The following is a 19,584-nucleotide window of genomic DNA, read 5'->3' as shown; positions in this document are numbered from 1 at the left end:
GGTAGTTCGTAAAGCTTCAAGGACTTCTAAGAAGTTCAGGGAAAACCGTAGAAATTGAAGAAACTTATCATAAATTTTGGGAACTTCATACATCTACAGACAAAATCGTAGAAACTTCTGAAAACTGCGTAGAAGTGGAAAATTTATTTGAGTTTGAGAAGCTTCGTAGAAGTTAAGGGAATATTATTTTATTTCAGGGAAGCGAATTATTGATCGAGAACCTGTATATAATTTTAGGGCACTTTTTTGAAGCCTCATGGTCTTGGAATAGTTGTGGAAACTACTAACAAATGCAAGAAATTGCGTTAGTGGAACTTCGTGGAAAATCATTGAAAAACGTAGAAGTACAGTAAACTTTTGAGAAGTTTTGCGAATTTCGTAGCATTTTGAGGAGCTGCGTAAAATTTAATATAAGTGTAAGGAATTTTGAAAAAGTTCAGGGAATTTTGTAGAAGATAAACTGCTATGAACTTTAGAAATTCTCGCTTCAGTATAGGGAACTTCGTTGCAGTTTGCCACAGATCTTAATTCGGAAAAACTCCATAAACTTCTTGGGGGATTTGAGAACTTCGTTAAATTTCAAGGAACTTTACAGATGTTCAAGAATGTTTGTAGTTGATAGGTGTCTTTTCAGAAGTGCAAAGATGATTAGAGATCTTTGTAGAATTATTGGAATAAATTCAGGGAAGTACATAGAGGAAATTTTGTAAAAAGTAAGGGAGTTTTGTAGATGTTCAGGATATTCTTTCAGACATCATCAGCAGGAAATATTCAAAAGATCTTCATGTAGACAAACATATTAGTAAAGTTCTCTGAATATTTTCCAAAACTTCAGATTGATCAAGTTGACAAGACTGTACCCAAGTAACCAAAAGTTCTGATAAAAGGCTATTTGTGGCTTAAGCACCTTGGTTGGTGGTGGTCTATAGAATTCTAAGCAGCCTCATTTTTAAGTCGTTATAAGAACTTGAAAGTTGCGGTATCATAATTGAAGAGCATTTTAAGCAGCTTCTGGCGTAACTTGAACGGAACTTTTAGAAAATAAATTAAAAAAGGTTTTTGTCCTCTACACCAAATCTTATTTTAGTACGCACTTTTATGAAAGTAATTTTCTAAAGGCAGGTATTAATGTGTATTGTTTATTTATCAGTATAAGTAATAGAATTGGAGCTGTTTGAAGAATTAAACCCAGTCCTTCTCTGCGTGAGAGCCCCAACATGAACCGCTGCGTCATCTGAGATATAATAAAGTGAACTGTTGTTGGAGTTTTCAGTGCCAGCTTGAATACGAAACACAACACCTTGATGAATTTTAAATTGGTGTTTGCCCGCATAGTATTCCAACACATTTGTGGCACAGTGGTTTGCGTTCGTAGATCGCATGTCGAATACACGGGTTCGAATCAAGGAAATTACTTTTTATTTTTTTATGTTTGGATAGAATGTTGATGCTCTGCATAAATATAAGAATTATGATTTATTCGGGCCACTGATCATTCCATATTTACGTACATTAATTTTTTTTACTAGTAAAGACTTGTGCGGATTGCTTCATGTGGCTTGAAAGTTCTGTCAGAACTTTATTTGAACTTTATGGAACTTGAAAGTTCTGTCGGAACTTTATGGAACTTGAAAGTTCTGTCGGAACTTTATTTGAACTTTATGGAACTTGAAAGTTCTGTCGGGACTTTATTTGAACTTTATGGAACTGAAAGTTCTGTCGGAACTTTATTTGAACTTTATGGAACTTGAAAATTTCTGTCGGAACTTTATTTGAACTTTATGGAACTTGGAAGTGATTTTAATCGTTGAATGCGGAACTTTTGGTTACTTGGGTAGGTTGTTCAGGAAGTACCGAAATCCGTGGGAAAATTGATCACCGGTGTGAAATTGATCATTATGCGTTGCAATTTTAGCTGTCACGTATAACATGGTTGGTGATAGATAACAAGAGAAATCTTTAAATTAAATCCTGAGACTCCAATGATTGTCTTGATGTGTTTTTCCTAACAAAAAAAATGATTGCATAGATTTCAATTTTATAGAGCTGACGTTAAGTAGCATACAATATCAACATCAAACAAACGATCATAGGACTGCAATGATTGAATCCATCACCATTCAAGTATCATGTTTTACTGAACTAAGTGTTAATGAATCCGAATTATTTAATAAATTGTGGTAAAATGTTTCAAATATCACGAAATCCAGGGTTTTTCGCAAAATTACCAACATTTTTCAATGGAATTGCAGTCATTTAGGCGCAACTGTGCATTTAAGACATCTTTTTTGGCCTGAAAGCATTTTTCACACAAGGGTTTTAGCATCTGAATCGGATTCAGGGAACCCACATTTAATAAGAACAATTACCAGAAATGCTCTGGGAAGCCATTTGAGGGGTTGATCAATTTCACTCCATATCGATATTTTTAAATTTAAGATTTCAAAAATTTCCTAAAAATTAACAATATTATAAGAAATCATGCAGGACGATGGAGCCCTCAAAGCCACCAATTTAAATAGGGGAAAAGGCTCTTATGTTGGCCTATGGATCTAAGATTGGGCCCATCGCTAAAAATCTGCTATTTATCAATTTTATCTAGATGAACGCGTCATTGGGACCGTACTAATGGATATTTTTGTTCGCTATTGAAAATTCAGTCGATTGCTATATTTATGTTTGGGCCCAAATTAGGGGCATATAGGCCGACATGACATCCATTTCCCCTACCATTAGTTTTTCAATTTAGTTTATTGTTGAAATTTATTTATTTACGTTAAATAGTGATCAATTTATCCCCAGATTACGGTATTCAAAAGTTTTCCAGCTAATGGAATCTGATGGAATCATGAATGATGACTCTAGATTTTATGGACATGTTTGTACATTCTCTATGGGAAAGATCTGTGCCTTGTTGATTTAGCTATAGTGTCAAGAATTAGCACTCCAGCAGCTGAACTCCAGGCATAAATTTCAACGAAGAGATGGAAATTTCTACATATACCTAATATGTATAAATTCCTTAAGCATATCAACTTCATTTAAAATTTAAAAAATCCCAAATTCATTTATTATCTGGTTACAAACAGGGACACAATCATTCAAGTTTCGAGTTCATTCCTTTCGATTAGAATTAAAGTTAAATCTTGATTGACTCCGAATGTTAGTTAGTCCGATGCATCGAATAAAAAATTGTTCTGAATAAATGCTTTATTACTTTCTTTTATATTGAAATATCAGAATCATGACAAATTATAAGCAGACTTATCATTTTTTTTTATTTTTAAACCTTAATCTTGAAGTTTATTCATTGTGCACTTTACCATCTTTCAGATTCAATCTCCTAGAATATAATTATGGTTCCTATGTCTGAGATTTTTTTTTAAATTCATGGAACTACCTAACTCTGAGCATTTTCTTAAGTTTGAGATGCTTACATTTATGGCATCCAGACGCTATGTGATTTTATTACAAAAAGCATGAACAAATGATCATTGCTTGTTCAAATTCAGTAAGCTTTTAAGGCTCCCCCAATCGAGGTCCCAATCAAATTTCATTCATTGCTATGAACTAAATATAATCAAAATTAATGCATCACCATTAAAATAAAAGTAAGCCTCAATGTCATATTATTGGTCACAGAAAAATGTACCCGAAAACAAGCATCTTCGCGAATTTTTATTTAACCGTAGTTTACAAAAATTTAAAAAAAAAATTCAACAAATAAATTTTCTAGCTACGCCAATGAGGAATAGAAAGATCTCATAAACTTACTCAAATAACACTTCGTTGAAAGAGTGCGTAAAGTTCAAATTGGGACGTAATAGGCAAAGAAGAAGAAGAAGAATAGAAATGTATAATCTTGATTCAAAACATTCTGGATGTTTCAATTTCTTCTTCCTCATGGTTGTTACGTTCTAACTGAACTTTTACACCTACCCTAGTTAAGCTCAGTGACCTTCCATGGTTGTTAGTTAAGGGGTTACGCCACCCTAGAATACAGAAAAATGCACCAACTTCATTATTTTTTTTTGTTATTTAATAAAGTCACATACTAAATTAACTTATATGGGCTTATAGTACACATAATTAGGGGTGCTTCAACTATATATATTCCCTTACTTTTGCCAAAAATCTGTACCTCAAACTTCAACCGCGTTTTTACAACATTTCTCTCCGCGGCCCACACGATAGCATCTGCAATTTTGAATCAATTTGATCTAGACTTTGACGATTGCATTCTCTGATTAATTATCTAGAGAAGTGCATACGAACTTTTTAATTGATCAAAAAATGCAATTGTGGTAAACAATTTTAGAAACAAATTTCAGGCGAAAAAACTGATTTTTTGCAAAAACAAGTCCCATATGCGTAAAATTCAAAAAATTTTCATCTCCGTATGTACTTCTCTAGGTATTCTTATATAAAATAAGAAAAACCACTCGTTTTTGTTCTAGGTTCATATTTACGACGAAGAAAGTGTGGGCCGCGTAACACTACACGGGAAGCAGTGCCAGGAACTCGCAGTGCTGCCAACTGCCACACATGGTTTCCCCTTATGAAAAAATACTGTAAACACCCCTAATTAAGTGTACCATAAGCCCATATAAGTTAATTTAGTATGTGACTTTATTAAATAACAAAAAAAAAATTAATGAAGTTGGTGCATTTTTCTGTATTCTAGGGTGGCGTAACCCCTTAAGTTGATTTTATTTTTTTAGATTTTTTCTGTGGTTACAATGATACTCTGGAAAATCGACAAAATTTCCAATCCGCAGATTTTCTCAACTGCACCATCAAGGATCAAATATTTTAGTCAAACGTTTCGAAAAAAATGTACGGTTGTAGTTGCAGTTCATTTATTTTTTTTTATGCTTCATATTAAATTTGAACATATTCAAGCAAATTTTAAAAACTAACCTGTTTCATGCATATTTAAAATCCATAATATATACTCCTTCTTTTACAGGATCATTTATCTTCCTTGCAATCGAGGGAGGTGCTTCACAGATGCAACAGCGAATGCTTGCTTCAACGAATCGTCAGCTCAAACCATTATCAACACGTAGCGATAGCAATCTTACCCTTTCCCAGCAACTGCTGCACGAATCCATAGAAGCCAGACAAAGAACGGTGGAAAACATTTGGGATATCACTGTGTCGCTGAACATTCTCTATCGGGAAAACTGGACCAGGTAGGTCAACGACGTTAAAAGTTATTATTATGATCCGAGCTCCTTTATTAGTGAACATGGTAATGGCATAATACAAGAAAATCATGCAATGCTACGTCGGCTAGCGTTACGCAGAAGCGATAGAAATCGTTTCTATTTTTACTCTTAGTTTCACGGGTTAATTTACCAGCTCTAAAATTTAATAAACTAGAGGAAATGGCTCTAATGTTGGCCTATGGATCTAAGATTGGGCCCATCGCTAAAAATTTGCTATTTATCAATTGTATCAAGATGAACTCGTCATTGGAACGGTACTAATGGATATTTTTGGTTGCTATTGAAAATTTAGTCGATTGCTGAATTTATGTATGGGCCCAAATTAGGGACACTCAGGCTGACATTACATACATTTCACCTACGTTCTGGAAGATTAACAAAAACACATAGAAATATCGCTCCCAATAACTGCTTGCCAAAAATTTCCTCCTACAAAATGTTTCAAAACTAACCAATTTAGGAATGTTCACACCCAAACTAACATCATGAGGATAAATCCGATGTACATGAAAGTAGATAAGTAGTTTCAATAACCATTGAAAGTTCATTGTTGTATGAATCATGAAGGAATAAATTTAATTACAGACCCCCGGCCTTCAACTGTGAAATATCATCAAACAAAATTAGCCCGATGTTAGCCAAACATTTGACAGGTCTTCTTAACAGCTTTAGTAAAACAATTCAATCCTCCTTAATCATACCACCATTAAATTAACAGCGCCCCGTTTCCTGATTCGTTTTTAAATTGAGCAACCATCAATACCAATCAGTCATGGCTCATCTTATGTTATATTGACCACCCCTACTTACAGTAAACGAAAATGTCAAAAATTTTAATAATAGTAAATACATTTCGTCTTACTTTAGTAGGTCGTACAGAACTGCTAATTGGTTATTTCAAATAAGAGCTGCTGCCTGACTGGAAAAGCTATAGAACGAGTACTATGCACATCAAATTTTATGCTTTCACCCCAAAAGGCAGAATGCAAACGAACGAGAATAATATATTCACAACTCTCGAGTGTTTAATTGCTCGCTCGAAAGAGATTTCGTTCCACTTTAGTTGACAAAGCATTCCTACGCTCGTTGAAATGATCACCAGTAGATTAATAGAACACCAACAACGATTCGGAAAATTTAGACACTAATTAGAAAAGTTGTTCCTGTTCCATTTCTTTAACTTATTAAACTCACTCATTTGCAACCAAAGTTATCGTTTCTTGCCAGTTTCTACCCGTTAGTGCCGGTAGTAAGTGTGTTTTGATGGTGGCAGTATTTTCTTCTCCAAACCACCCCATGCCACGCTTCGTGGGTCGAAAATGGTAAAATAGAGAGTTTGGGCTCGGAGCTTGGGAATGTGGTTGTGAGGCAATGCCGTGCTCTCGAAATATACCACTCTTAAGACTTTGTTAGAATAACTGAGCGTACGGTGTTGAAATTATTTCACTCCCACCAGCCGACTACAGCACGAAACATACCGTACGGTGTGTGTGTGTGTTTGTGTGTGGTGAAAGCAGCAAAGGAACGAATTAAGCGTTTACGAAAACATTCAAATTCCTTCTAATCCTCTGGCATTTGCATGGAAACAAAACTCGCATTACATCAAATTCCATCATAAAATTCTTGTTCATCTCCGTCTTTAAATGCGAATTTCATGTTGGAAAATAGAACGTGTTCGTGCGGTAGAAGAAAATGATCGAAGCTAAGTAATTTATTGACGTATCAAAAACACCGTGATTCCTAAAAATCTTTCTTTGAGCTTTGGAAAAACATTAGACATACTATACCCAGTGTACTGGAAACAATCGTTTCGGCATAATACACTTTCTGCAACGGCGCCGGTGGTGTAGTGGTAGGCGTGATTACCTCTCACCCCAGCAGGCCTGGGTTCAATCCCAGTCGGCGCCGCCGGGATGTTCTGAGGCATAACATCTCTGATCTCGCCTTCCTTCGGATGGAAAGTAAAGCCGTTGGTCCCCGGTTCATGAGTTGATGGGTCGATAGGTAGGGTCCAGGTGTGGGAGCTGCCTTCCTGGCACGTCGGTAGCATTGGTGCTCAGCACGGAAAATAAGATCGACAGAAAAAACAAACCAAAGGAAAAAAAAAAAAAAAAAAAAAATACACTTTCTGCGAATAGAATACAATCAAACATCAGACAAACGGGTATGGCTTTGAAGTGTACCTGAGTGGGCAAAATACTTGAGCAATCGGAGCTTTTCTTATTCGAAAAATATAGCATTGATTAATCCACCTACCAGTGACAAGTGCCTATCTCGTATAATACCAACTGTCATAATACCGAGCCTGCACTATCCGTGTCGATGTTGTAAAACAGCGCCTGTCCAGATGCCGAGAAGCAAGCTCGTTCACAACATCGCACAGTGGTTGAAAATGTAATTTTCGTGTGCTCAATAGATAGAGTGAGTTACCTCTTTGGTTATAGCCTCAATAAGACATTTTAGAGGTATGATATATATGGAGTAGTTTTGACGTAAGACTACGTCTTTGTGGACTATACTGGGGTGCAAATAAAAAAAAAAAGTGTGGCAAAATAGTGTCAGGTTTTACAAGCGTTGGCTTGGCCATTTATGGATGGATTTCAATTCTTTTTGTACCATTGTATTCAGATATAATGTAAGGTTTAGGCTTAGAATAAAGATTATAGTAGCTTATTATTATTTATTATTTATTTTGTTTTTCTTCATCGGACTTAACGTGTCTAAATGAAGCCTGATGGAGAAAAGCCTAGAAAAGGCGTAAAAACCCCATATCTTTTCGAAATACATGAATCACAATAATACAATACAATTACAACGAACATTAATCAAGTCTATAGCATAAAAAAAGTTATCCTCCTATGACATAGAGTTGTCCGTGAATCAGATAGAAGTCCTCGTCATGCAGTTGAACCGGAAACAAAAAATAAACAGGTAGCACAATCCTTCACGTGTAAATTAAATGGACAGCTACTCACCTTCTCAGGAGTCTGCGTTGAATACGGTGACGAAAGGTTTCCGCTGCACAGTTGAAGTCGAAAAACTCGTAAAACTCGTTGAAACGCCCAGACATGAACCGTATTGGGTCATGCAAGCTGTAGTTCGCAGCACGAGGTCCAAGATGCAGGAAACTCCTCGACCGAAGAACTCGTTCGGGTGCGTAGATTTCGAATTCAGCCAAGATTCCTGGAGAGTCGATCACCAATAAGTACTTTCGCTGCGCGCACGGCCTGACTAATCGTCCGCCTATATTCTAGTGTTTCAAGACCCAGGAGTTGACAACGATCTTCGTACGGCGGAAGGTTTACAGGGTCATTCCAAGGAAGGTGACGAAAGGCATACGCCTCGATGGTGCAAGCGCTCGTTGCCTGAATGATAACTACAAATCTCGATTACTTCTTCGAAAGGACATATCAGCTTTTATAAACAACGCATTTTATCGTCGGTTTGGCATAAGTGATAGCTCCCCCACATACTAACACCACTATATCAGGTAGGGGAAAATTTCCTCTATCTGATGGTAGTGTTAGCATGCGTGGGAGACCAACCAGTTACGCCAAATCGACGATCAATTGCGTTGTTTACAAAAGCTGATACTTCCTTTCGAAAAAGTAATCGAGAAATACTTTTTGGGCTGTGTACCAATTCGACTGTGAGCATGCATAAGGACGTAAACGCGATGATCGATTATCGTCGTCGATTTTCTTTTTTGTTAATAACTCGCTAGAATTAACGTTTCTCGGTGCGTTTGCTGTTGCCAAATGGAATACAACCTGTTACAACTCTGCATTGATCAAATTCTATCAAATTGTTTCGATTAGCTGTAGCAATGCAAAGAGAAAATCGATGAAGAGAATCGATCATCGCGTATACGCCCTTATGCATGCTCACTGCCGAATTTCCGGGTTAAATTTAACTCGTGGCTAAACGTGACATTTCGAAAGCTATTTTCAATGTTCGAAAATGCCGGAAATTGATCAGTTTTCAAACAGAACTCAGCCACGGTTACCAAAATTTAAATTCTAGTCGGTCCGAAATAACCACGCTCGTATAGCATGGTTATTCGATAACTCATCTGTCATTTTTAACCACGAGTTATATTTAACTCGTCCATTGCGACACAGCATTGGAAGTCAAATTAGGGCCATCCATAAATTACGTATATTTTTGACCAATGACCCCATCGGAGCGTGTTTTGTAATACACCTAATACAAAAGCCGGTCCCAACTTCTGCAACCCCTCTCCTACCTCAACTACTACGTTATTTATGAAAGTTCCCTAATCATTGGGCAACACTGAAAATCAGCAGTACACCACATTAAACGGGTTGGACACTTATGCGAAATTTTTCTGTACCAAGCATTGAAATTATCAGACGGTTCCTTTATGTATGCTTTTAGATTAGCTATGAAAGTCCCACCTACTTGGAAATTAAGCTATAGAACAGTTTATACAACCCCAGTTTTTTTTGCTGATGGGGGCGAGGCATAGCATGCCGTTCTATTGCATAATTCTTCAAGTAAGAGGGACTTGCAATGTTTATCTCTTAGCATAAATAGAGGTACCGTCGAGTTTTTTCAGTGCTAGGTTCTGAAATTCGACAGTGAGCGTTCAAAAGGGCCTACTTGTAATGTTCGATTCTCTTCATCGATTTTCTGTTTACTTTGCTACAGCTAAGCGAAACAATTCAAGCTGAACATTGCATTAGGTCCTAAATAACACTGACAAGATTATCTTCGTCGACTTTATCCTTGAATCCACTCGGCCCGGGTATTTTCAGCACACATATCGATAAAAGAAGTTTTTATCTAGCATCTAATTCAGCAAACACATCAAGAAACGATTCTGTGCTCAAGTTAAAAAGGCTGTGTTCCATTTGGTGAATTTTTACTTAAATTTGACAGATGTAAAGCTTTCAAATAAACCTGCTTTTTCAGCAGACTTATTTCTGACAGACAAGGAATCAATTTAAACAGACGCTTTCTCGAAAATCGGCCGATCAACAACAGAGGGATTTTCAAACATCTTAATTTATTTTCGAAGTGTCAAATCTAAGTGAAAATTTTCCAAATGGAACACAGCCTTAGTTTTTTTTATTTGTTCAATCGGTAGATAAAAGATGAACCAAGAACTTATTGGAGGGATTCATGGCTAATTGATATCATCCCGATCAACTATGAAATGTTGTATAACATTTGTAAAAATTTCAAGAGTACAAATATCAGCTCTCACAAAACTTATAACAAAGAAACTAGAACTTCACGTTTGTTGCAGTCCAGTACACAAGGAGTTTCAATTTCATGAGTGATGTCACAACCGTCCATGATTTGTGTCCAAGAAATCTTGAAGTGATAGGGAATATCAGCCATCATGACGGTTATTGTTGGATACTTCAATGAATTACCTGAAGAAAGCCCTACCTTCATATCTGATTGTAATTTAGGAACCAAGACTATGTATTCGCATTTTTATGAGGTCCTGAAGTTTTACTAAGTAGGAATTCCAAAATATGTACATAGGACCGAAATCATAGGTTACTTCTACTGTATTTTAAATCAATATCTAGAAAAATGCACGAGAATTTCACTACACAGCTTAACGTAGTCTACGTCAACCATGCGGTCGTGTCTTGCACACAACCCCACCATTTTGTTAGTCACTCTGTCGAGTTATTCGAAAAGTTGTTTTCCAAACGATTGCAAGTTTACCGTGCGTTTGTTCGCGTTGTCCAGTAGTGCCGGCCGCATGGGAAGGCATCGCTCCTGGAGCAGGATGTGAGAGAAAGCTGTGAAGGTGAACAGTTGAGCGGTTCCACGAACAAGTGGGAAATTTTTCCAGTTTTTATTTTTTGTATTTTTTGATTTGCATGAAACCTTGCATACAAGTTTTTGGGGAAGAAAAACGCCGTTTTGCATACTTGGTTCGCCATTTTGAATCTAGCCTTACTTATGAGAAGGGCCTATGAAAAATGCACATGATATCTTCAAAAAATTGTATCTCGGAAACGGTTTGTCCGATTGGTTTGGTGTCTTGGGTGAAGTTTTAGACAATAGTTGGTGTTATATGGAAAAAAATATGCACGGTAAAAAAAAAGTTTGGTATTTGTGTTTTGAACTAAAATATAAATTTTCCCTTTAAAGTGACATATCAATAATTTTTTTATTATCCTTATGTTATAGCTGACTGAAAATGCTATCTAGTGCACAGTAGGTTGTTCTGGAGAAAAATAGGTTACAATGAAAAAAATTGTTTTTTAAAAAAATACAATTTTCAAAAAAGCTATTAAGAAAAGTCAAAAAAGTTTGTCACCCTAATTTTATGAAAGTAAATCAAATTTGCAAACAAAAAGTACTTTGGTAACATTTTTCTAAGATGCACCGTTTAGAAGATATTACTGATTTAATATTGTTTTTTTTATATAACTTAATAAGTTTTGGCCCTTTTCGGATGTACTCCGTGTTTTTCCAGTTTCAAAAGTATTTTTTTCGGAAAGATTGGAAAATTTTGAGTTAAAATGACACTGACAGCTTAAAGATTCGAGTGAAATTCTCTGCCTTAAAAGTATTTTGAAAAACAAGTTACAAAATCCCACTATCAAGAACAATGATTTCTTCAAATAATTTTTGGTGCGTTGTGCTGAAAACGTGCTAACAAGTATTAGATACAGGTAATCAGATACCAGTTAGCTGTACTACGTACAGTTGGTGATTGTAAACATGGTCTTTGTTGGAACTAGTCCACCATGGCCACGCTGGCCATAACGAGGCTAGCTCCGTCGTTGACCGTTCCTTAATAATAAATAAAAAGAACGCAGTAGTCACCTTCCATCAAACTAGAGGGCTGCCGACTGATACCTCAATCAACAACCGCCGCACTCTTTATTCATTCCAGGTATATACAATTTACAATCTTCTTCAATAACAATATACCTACGCCAGCAAATCTACCTCGCTCCAACTCTCCAAACTCGTACCTGAAGGTTCGACGATACCTGAGCGTTCAACTCTACCTATCTTCCAACAGTCTTTACCCAGCATTCTATGATTTCTACCCGTGAGCTGTATAATAATGTCTGACTCGGTTCTGAATTCATCCAGTATCTACTAGGGAAAACCAAACAGTAAATGCAGAAAGGTTGCTAGTAGCATAGTGATTATAGTAATTTCAGCTCATAATCCTGTGTTTTTGAACGAGATCCAGTGTTGTTTGATAACATAATAATTGTAAAGGAAAGTGTAACACGTTTTGGTGCAAAGGTTTGTTCGTCTTGCCGTCTACATATTGATTCAAGAGCTCACCTCACCCAAAACGAGGAACAAAGCGTAGCCGGCGGCTCAAGGATGCCAACTGTTCAGACCATACCTGATGTACCTGATTCGCAAAGCTATGAAAGTTTGGTCACGATACCATCAGAGTCCAACGCTAAGCACAATTAAATCAAATGAAGACTTCACGATGCCTGTAGACGTCGAAATATTCAACCGAGGAATAGCAGCTATTCGTGTTTCGCCTATAGATTTAGGTAAGGTTAAAAATGTTCACTATCCTGAAAAAAAAGTGCGCTGAAATCGTCGAAGGTGTACGAAGAAATCTTTTTAAATTAGACGCTAAAACAGAAAAAGCAAACGAGTTTGATGAAGTCATAGAAAATATGAAAATTAAATTTTTAAATTCAGCCACAAGGCAAGAAAAACTATCAATTTTATCATTGTTGCCAAAATCATGGTCAGTACAAAAAATTGTAGACGAATTTAAAACCAGTAGAAATATGGCATCAGATGCAAGAAAGGAAAGAGATAATATATTTTCAGCTCAAAATTAGAAAGTTAATCAAACTGCATGATTTTGTAAAAACCGAACAATCCAATTTTTTGAAAACTACAAAACAAAACTTGCAAGATGGTGAATTTTTAGCTATTTGTGACTTTTCTGAAAATTACAGCTTCGTTTTGCAGGATGAAGTTCAATCACACCATTTGAACGTGCAACAGGCCACAATCCATCCTTTCGTAATATATTATACTGAAAATATGCAAATTAAACATTTTAGCTTCATTATAATTTCTGAAGAACTAAGACATGATTCAGTCGCTATCAATTTGTTTATTGATAAAATGTTAAACTTTTTACAAATTGATCAAAATAAAAACATAAAAAAAAATTATTTTATGTCAGATGGAGCTGCTTCACAGTATAAAAACCGAAAAAACTTTTCTAGCCTTTGTAAATTTAAGTCAAAGTATGGTATTGACGCTGAATGGCATTTCTTCGCAACATCGCACGGAAAAGGTCCATGCGATGCTATTGGAGGTACGATAAAACGCATGGCTACCAGAGCAAGTTTAGCCAAAGAACGCGAACACCCGATAAAGACTGCAAGAGAGTTGTTTAATTGGGCAAACAAACGAAAAGAAGAAGAACTTACAAAGTTGTCATTTTGTTATTCTACTACAGAAGAATACGAAAATATGTCTTTGCAGCTAAATAATCAATATAATAATGCAAAAACAATTCAAGGAACTCTAAAATTCCACTCATTTCTTCCTCTATCAGAAAATACAATAAAGGCAAAGCTTTATTCAAACTGTCCTGACAATGATGCCAAAATATTCAATATTGTTAAGAAAGTTGTGTAAACAATAATTTTATAAAAATACAGGAATAAAAATAAACTGATGATATCCAACATATAATGTTATTTTTTATTGCGCACAATCACCATCCCTGAAAAATAAGCTTAATTCGCTCTTTTGAATCTTGCTAATTGAGGAGCTTACATTTGCAGTTCTCAAAAAGGTGTATCTCGAAATCGAGTTGTCTCATCGGTTTGATGTCTGTGGCGATGTTCGGCAATAGAGAGAAAATATGCACAGTATAAACACATCCAGTTTAAATGGATTAAACTGTTAGGCGATATGCAAGAGTTGAATGCACATTTTCAGCACAACGCACCAAAAATCACTTGAAGAAATCATTGTTCCTGATAGTGGGATTTTGTAACTTGTTTTTCAAAATACTTTTAAGGCAGAGAATTTCACTCGAATCTTTAAGCTGTCAGTGTCATTTTAGCTCAAAATTTTCCAATCTTTCCGAAAAAAACTGGAAAAACACGGAGTACATCCGAAAAGGGCCAAAACTTATTAAGTTATATAAAAAAAACAATATTAAATCAGTAATATCTTCTAAACGGTGCATCTTAGAAAAATGTTACCAAAGTACTTTTTGTTTGCAAATTTGATGTACTTTCATAAAATTAGGGTGACAAACTTTTTTGACTTTTCTTAATAGCTTTTTTGGAAATTGTATTTTTTTAAAAAACAATTTTTTTCATTGTAACCTATTTTTCTCCAGAACAACCTACTGTGCACTAGATAGCATTTTCAGTCAGCTATAACATAAGGATAATAAAAAAATTATTGACATGTTACTTTAAAGGGAAAATTTATATTTTAGTTCAAAACACAAATACCAAACTTTTTTTTTACCGTGCATATTTTTTCCATATAACACCAACAATTGTCTAAAACTTCACCCAAGACACCAAACCAATCGGACAAACCGTTTCCGAGATACAATTTTTTGAAGATATCATGTGCATTTTTCATAGGCCCTTCTCATAAGTAAGGCTAGATTCAAAATGGCGAACCAAGTATGCAAAACGGCGTTTTTCTTCCCCAAAAACTTGTATGCAAGGTTTCATGCAAATCAAAAAAGATGAAAATTACTCGTTGCTTTAATGATATGGAACCGCTCAGTTGTGAGGGTCCCGACCAGAAGGTTATAACAAAATTATATCATGATTATATCAACTTATGTTATACATAACAACCGTTGATATAATCTTGTTTTAAGAGCTCTGTGGTGAAATGAGGAATAAAAAATCATCATGGTATTTGATATAAAATTGTTACACAATTTGTTAGAATAAAATTTAAATCAACATTTAAACTAAGTTTGTTAGCATTAGTAGTACGAAAAATGAAACGGTTTGTTTTATTTTAATTTTTGTTTTGTTTTAGTCTTGAGCCGGTAGTAGAATTTAACTTTATTTGAGGGCTACGGAAAAGTTTTTCACATGGAATTGGGCTAATAGGGTTAATGTCCCTAATGTCAGCCTAAGTGTCCCTAATATTGGGCCCATAATTTAATTTCGGAGGCAAGCATTTTTTTGATAATGTTAAACTAAAAATCAAACATTTTCATTTGTATTGTCCAGATGATGCATTGTTCTACGAAAAATGGAAGAACGGGAGATTTTTATTAGATCCATAGATCAAAGTTAGTACTTTGTCTCCTATTTTTTTTACAGCATTCTCTTCTGATTGGGATGCTAAGAATTAAATAAATCATTACAGTCAACTCTTCCTTACTCGATCTCTCCTTAACTCGATTCTCCCTAACTCGATGGAAATTCTGGGGCCTCATTTCGCAAGTCGAATCAAACTACCTATCCCAAAGCGACTAGGCTACTATATATTGATGCCGTAAAACCTGAAAATGTTACGTTGGTGATTAAGAATGCACAACTAGCATTATAAAATTAAAATTGTCACTGCAAGACGCTTCTGATCAAAAGGTTTATCTAGATTTTAACTATCTAGGAACGATTGCGCAATAATAGTGTGAACCAATGATATGTTCGCTCATGAACGGAATCCAAAAACATAAATTAACAGTTCAGTTGCGTTCTTGCGTTCGTTTGCGTCGGGATAGCTCGAGTATACACACTTAATCTGGCTCGGTAAAATCTCCAACAGGCGATTACCTCGGCATTTACTTTTGCTGATATACCTGCAAAATATATGTTTGTTAGCTGATATCGCAGCAAAATGATATTTGTTAGCTGAGTCTCGGCAATTATTTTACTGAACCTCAGCAAACTAAATTGCAGAACTACTCGGCTGTTGGAATCTCGGCGAAAAAAATTAAGTGTGTACCTATCTAGAATAGGTACGCTTTTCTTCCCAACGGTATTGGGAATACCACAACACTAGTGATTGAGGTGAAGCGAACCAAGAAGAGGAAGAAAAATCAGGACCAGCCCGATGGTGCGAATGGGCGCGACAATGTCACCGCGACAAACGTCAGCGACATCGGTGATTACGGCGACGCTATCGAAAATGAAATTCCTACCAGCTCAAGCGCCGTAAAAGTGAAACGCACTCCACTGGTGGTGAAGAATGTGCCACTCACAACGCTCAGTAAGATCGGCACCAAGCTGATGCTCCGTACGAAAGCGTGAATTACCTGAGGGATTCCAAGGTGGAATACATCACGCATGACATCCCTGGTGACAGGCCTTTCAACGTGGTAATCAGGAGCCTACCAAACTTCGATCCCAAGGCGATCAAAGACAAAATCAATAGCTGGCCCCAATCACTGTTTACCGGATGACGAAGAAAGACGAAAACGTGAAGCCTAGCCGGATTGATCTCCACTCGATCTATTTCATCATCGTACGCTGGGAGCCATACCGTGGCGGCCATCGTGACGAAACACAGTGCCAGCGTTGTTTCAATTGGACACGGTACCCGCAACTGTAACATCAAGCAACGTTGTAGCAACTGCACTCAAGAACACGCAACTTCTGACTGCTCTGCGGGTGGAGCCGTGGTGTTAAAATGCGCCAACTGTGGTGGTGCTCATCAGAGTTTCGACAGATAGTGCTCCAAACGTGAAGACTTTAAACGCATCCGAAAGCAGACATCAACCAAAAACCAACCAGGAAGGAGAAAGGAAAAGGCTCCAGCTTTTTTATATCTTTATTAATAATAGGCTCCAGCTTTCAGGATGGATGATTTCCCGCCTCTTAGTGCTCCTCAACAAAGGCAAGTGAATTATCGGGTGCAACCCGCCCCTCCTTCAAGAAGCCTCCGGCCTTCGCCCCCCCATAAAGACTACCACCATGTCAACTGGATGAAGTTCGGACGAATGGCGTTGGAAGGACTTCGCCAGTTTCAGAATTGCTTCCAGTTGACATGGTTGCTTACAGAATAGACTTACTCCGAAAAGAAAGTTTCGGGCGTGTTGATCAGAACCTCGATGACCGTTCCAGACCATTCTAGAAGGTAGCCAAGGTCTTGAAGTCTCATCGTAAAACTGTTCCTCCTCTTAAGGATGAGGACGATTCTCTCCTCAATACCCCACAGGAGAAAGCTTACGAGATAATGGCATCAATCGATTGGAAATATTTCTAGCAATTTGCTGAATGTTTCAAAACTATTGATTTCATTCTGTTAACTATTGAAAAATGGTTAAAAGTAAACCATTGTCTAAAAATGGTGAAAATTGATTGATTTTTTTATATTCTTATACTTTCTCCAACCGAGACATCAGATGCGAGTATCTGACACCTTTGATATTTTCTGTTCTACTATATAAGCGTCCAACAAGGTCGCCCGTTCCATCAGCTCACACATTCGCTGCCAGACTGTTGAGCAGTTCAGTCGATTTGAATTCTCTCTAGTTTCGTTCGTTCGTTCGCAAGTCAAATTAGCTCCGCGTTGTATAGTGACGCTCTCGCTGACCCAGCCATGGGTAAGAAATCGCGCGGTAACGCGAGTGCCGGCTTACCGGGAAAACAGACTCTCCCAGGAGACGGCGCGACCACCGAGCCAGCTCAGAAGAAGCAGAAGAAAACCCTATTGCCCGTCCCGACAGGCGTTGCGGACCCGCAGCCGGGGCCTCCCGGAACTAAACGACCCAGACCTGAAGACATCAGCGCCACCGCATCGGCAGCAAAAAAGCTGCTGAGCAACAATCCGTTCTCCGCCCTGCAGAACGGAGCCCAGCCGCAGTCGGACCCTGAGACGGTGCCTAAAAAAGTTAAGTTGCCACCCTTCTATGTGAAGGGCTTCCCTCCCGGGCTATGGGAGCAGCTGGATTTCTACATTAAGCAGGGCCTTCGCTGCACCATTCAACGGTGCACGGAAGGCTACAAACTGATGGTCTCGGCCGAAAATCACTACAACGCAGTCCAGGCCCTCTTGGACAGGATGAAGCTGGAGTACTTCTCCCACGACGTCGAGGCCACCAAGCCGCTGAAAGTGGTGCTGCGCGGGCTCCACGACATGGACACCACCACCTTAATGGACGAGATTAAGGCGAACGGCCTCAAGCCGGTCGAAATCCACAAGATGACCCGCAGCAAGGCCATCAAGTATCGTGACCAGCTCTACTTGGTCCATCTGCAGAAGAACTCCACAACCGTGAAGGATCTCCATACGACACGCACACTGTTCCACATCGTAGTGAAGTGGGAGCGGTATAAGCCAACCCACCGTGGCGTCACTCAGTGCTCGAACTGCCTATTGTTCGGGCACGGCACCAGGAACTGCCGCATGGCCAGCCGCTGCATCAAATGCGGCAAAAACCACAAGATCGACGACTGCGACAGCATCGAGGAAGCCGCTCCCACATGCGCCAACTGCGGTGCTGCCCACAAGGCCACGAGTAAGGCCTGTCCGAAGCGGGCCGAATACGCCGAGATCCGGAAGAAGGCCTCGTCCAACAACCAGCCCGGTCGCAAGAAGGTCCCGGAAAACAACGCGCAGAACTTTCCTCCGTTATCACCGGTCCAACCACGGCCAATTCCAGTGTTGGCGCCGCTCCCGCTCAACCAACAGTTGGCTGCTGCCCAGTCGGCTGCCGCTGCAGTACCCAGTCAAGCCTCCGGCCCATCGACGGATCCCCCTGCTCCGGGATTGGCCGGTACAACCGGTGAAGCTACAGACGATTCTCCGCTGTCAACGGATGAGATCGTCACACTGTTGGCCCAGGCCATCATCATCAAGCGCACCTGCGCAACAAGAACACAACAGCTCCAAGCTATCATCTCCTTCGTCGCTAATTATGGACCGTGAACCCATAAAGATCGCCAACTGGAACGCTCGCTCCGTAGGGGCGAAAAACATTGAGCTTGCAGACTTCCTCCGCAAGCACGACATCGACGTGGGCCTCCTCACCGAGACCCACCTCAAGACCGGTGACAGCTTCTGGCTGCCCGACCACAGCATTGTCCGGCTTGATCGCACCAGCTCCAGGGGGGGCGGTGTCGCGGTCATCATCAAGAAAGGCATCAAGTACTGCACCCTACCCCACTACCGCACTTCCATCATCGAGGCCGTCGGCGTAGAGGTGGAAACATCGACCGGAAACATCCGGTTCATCGCCGCCTACTGTCCCCGGCAATGTACCGTTAGCAATGGTACAGCACAGCAGTTCAAGAACGACCTTGCCATCATAACCCGCACCAATGCCCGCTTCGTAATCGGAGGGGACCTGAACGCCCGGCACGAGGCCTGGCGGAACTACCAGCAGAACCAGAACGGCCGCCTGCTATTCGACCATTCCCAG

The 19,584-nt window shown here is 38.7% G+C and overlaps 1 protein-coding gene across 3 annotated transcripts in view; it reads left to right on the top strand.

Moving 5' to 3' along the window:
• Window positions 1-19,584, top strand: part of LOC135708712 (TWiK family of potassium channels protein 7) — a 287,460-nt gene that overhangs the window by 120,688 nt on the left and 147,188 nt on the right. For all 3 annotated transcript variants that reach the window (XM_065230819.1, XM_065230828.1, XM_065230835.1), the window contains one exon: window positions 4,970-5,195. In XM_065230819.1, the coding sequence (XP_065086891.1) occupies window positions 4,970-5,195 (226 nt within the window). The remainder of the gene's footprint in view (window positions 1-4,969; window positions 5,196-19,584) is intronic.

Source organism: Ochlerotatus camptorhynchus, unplaced genomic scaffold (genome assembly GCF_037179485.1).
Source record: "Ochlerotatus camptorhynchus isolate MF236.1 unplaced genomic scaffold, CSIRO-AGI_Acam_v1.1 ptg000032l, whole genome shotgun sequence".
Classification (NCBI taxonomy): Eukaryota; Metazoa; Arthropoda; class Insecta; order Diptera; family Culicidae; genus Ochlerotatus; species Ochlerotatus camptorhynchus.
Note: the sequence above shows the minus strand (reverse complement) of the source record. Positions and strands in the feature narration are given on the sequence as shown.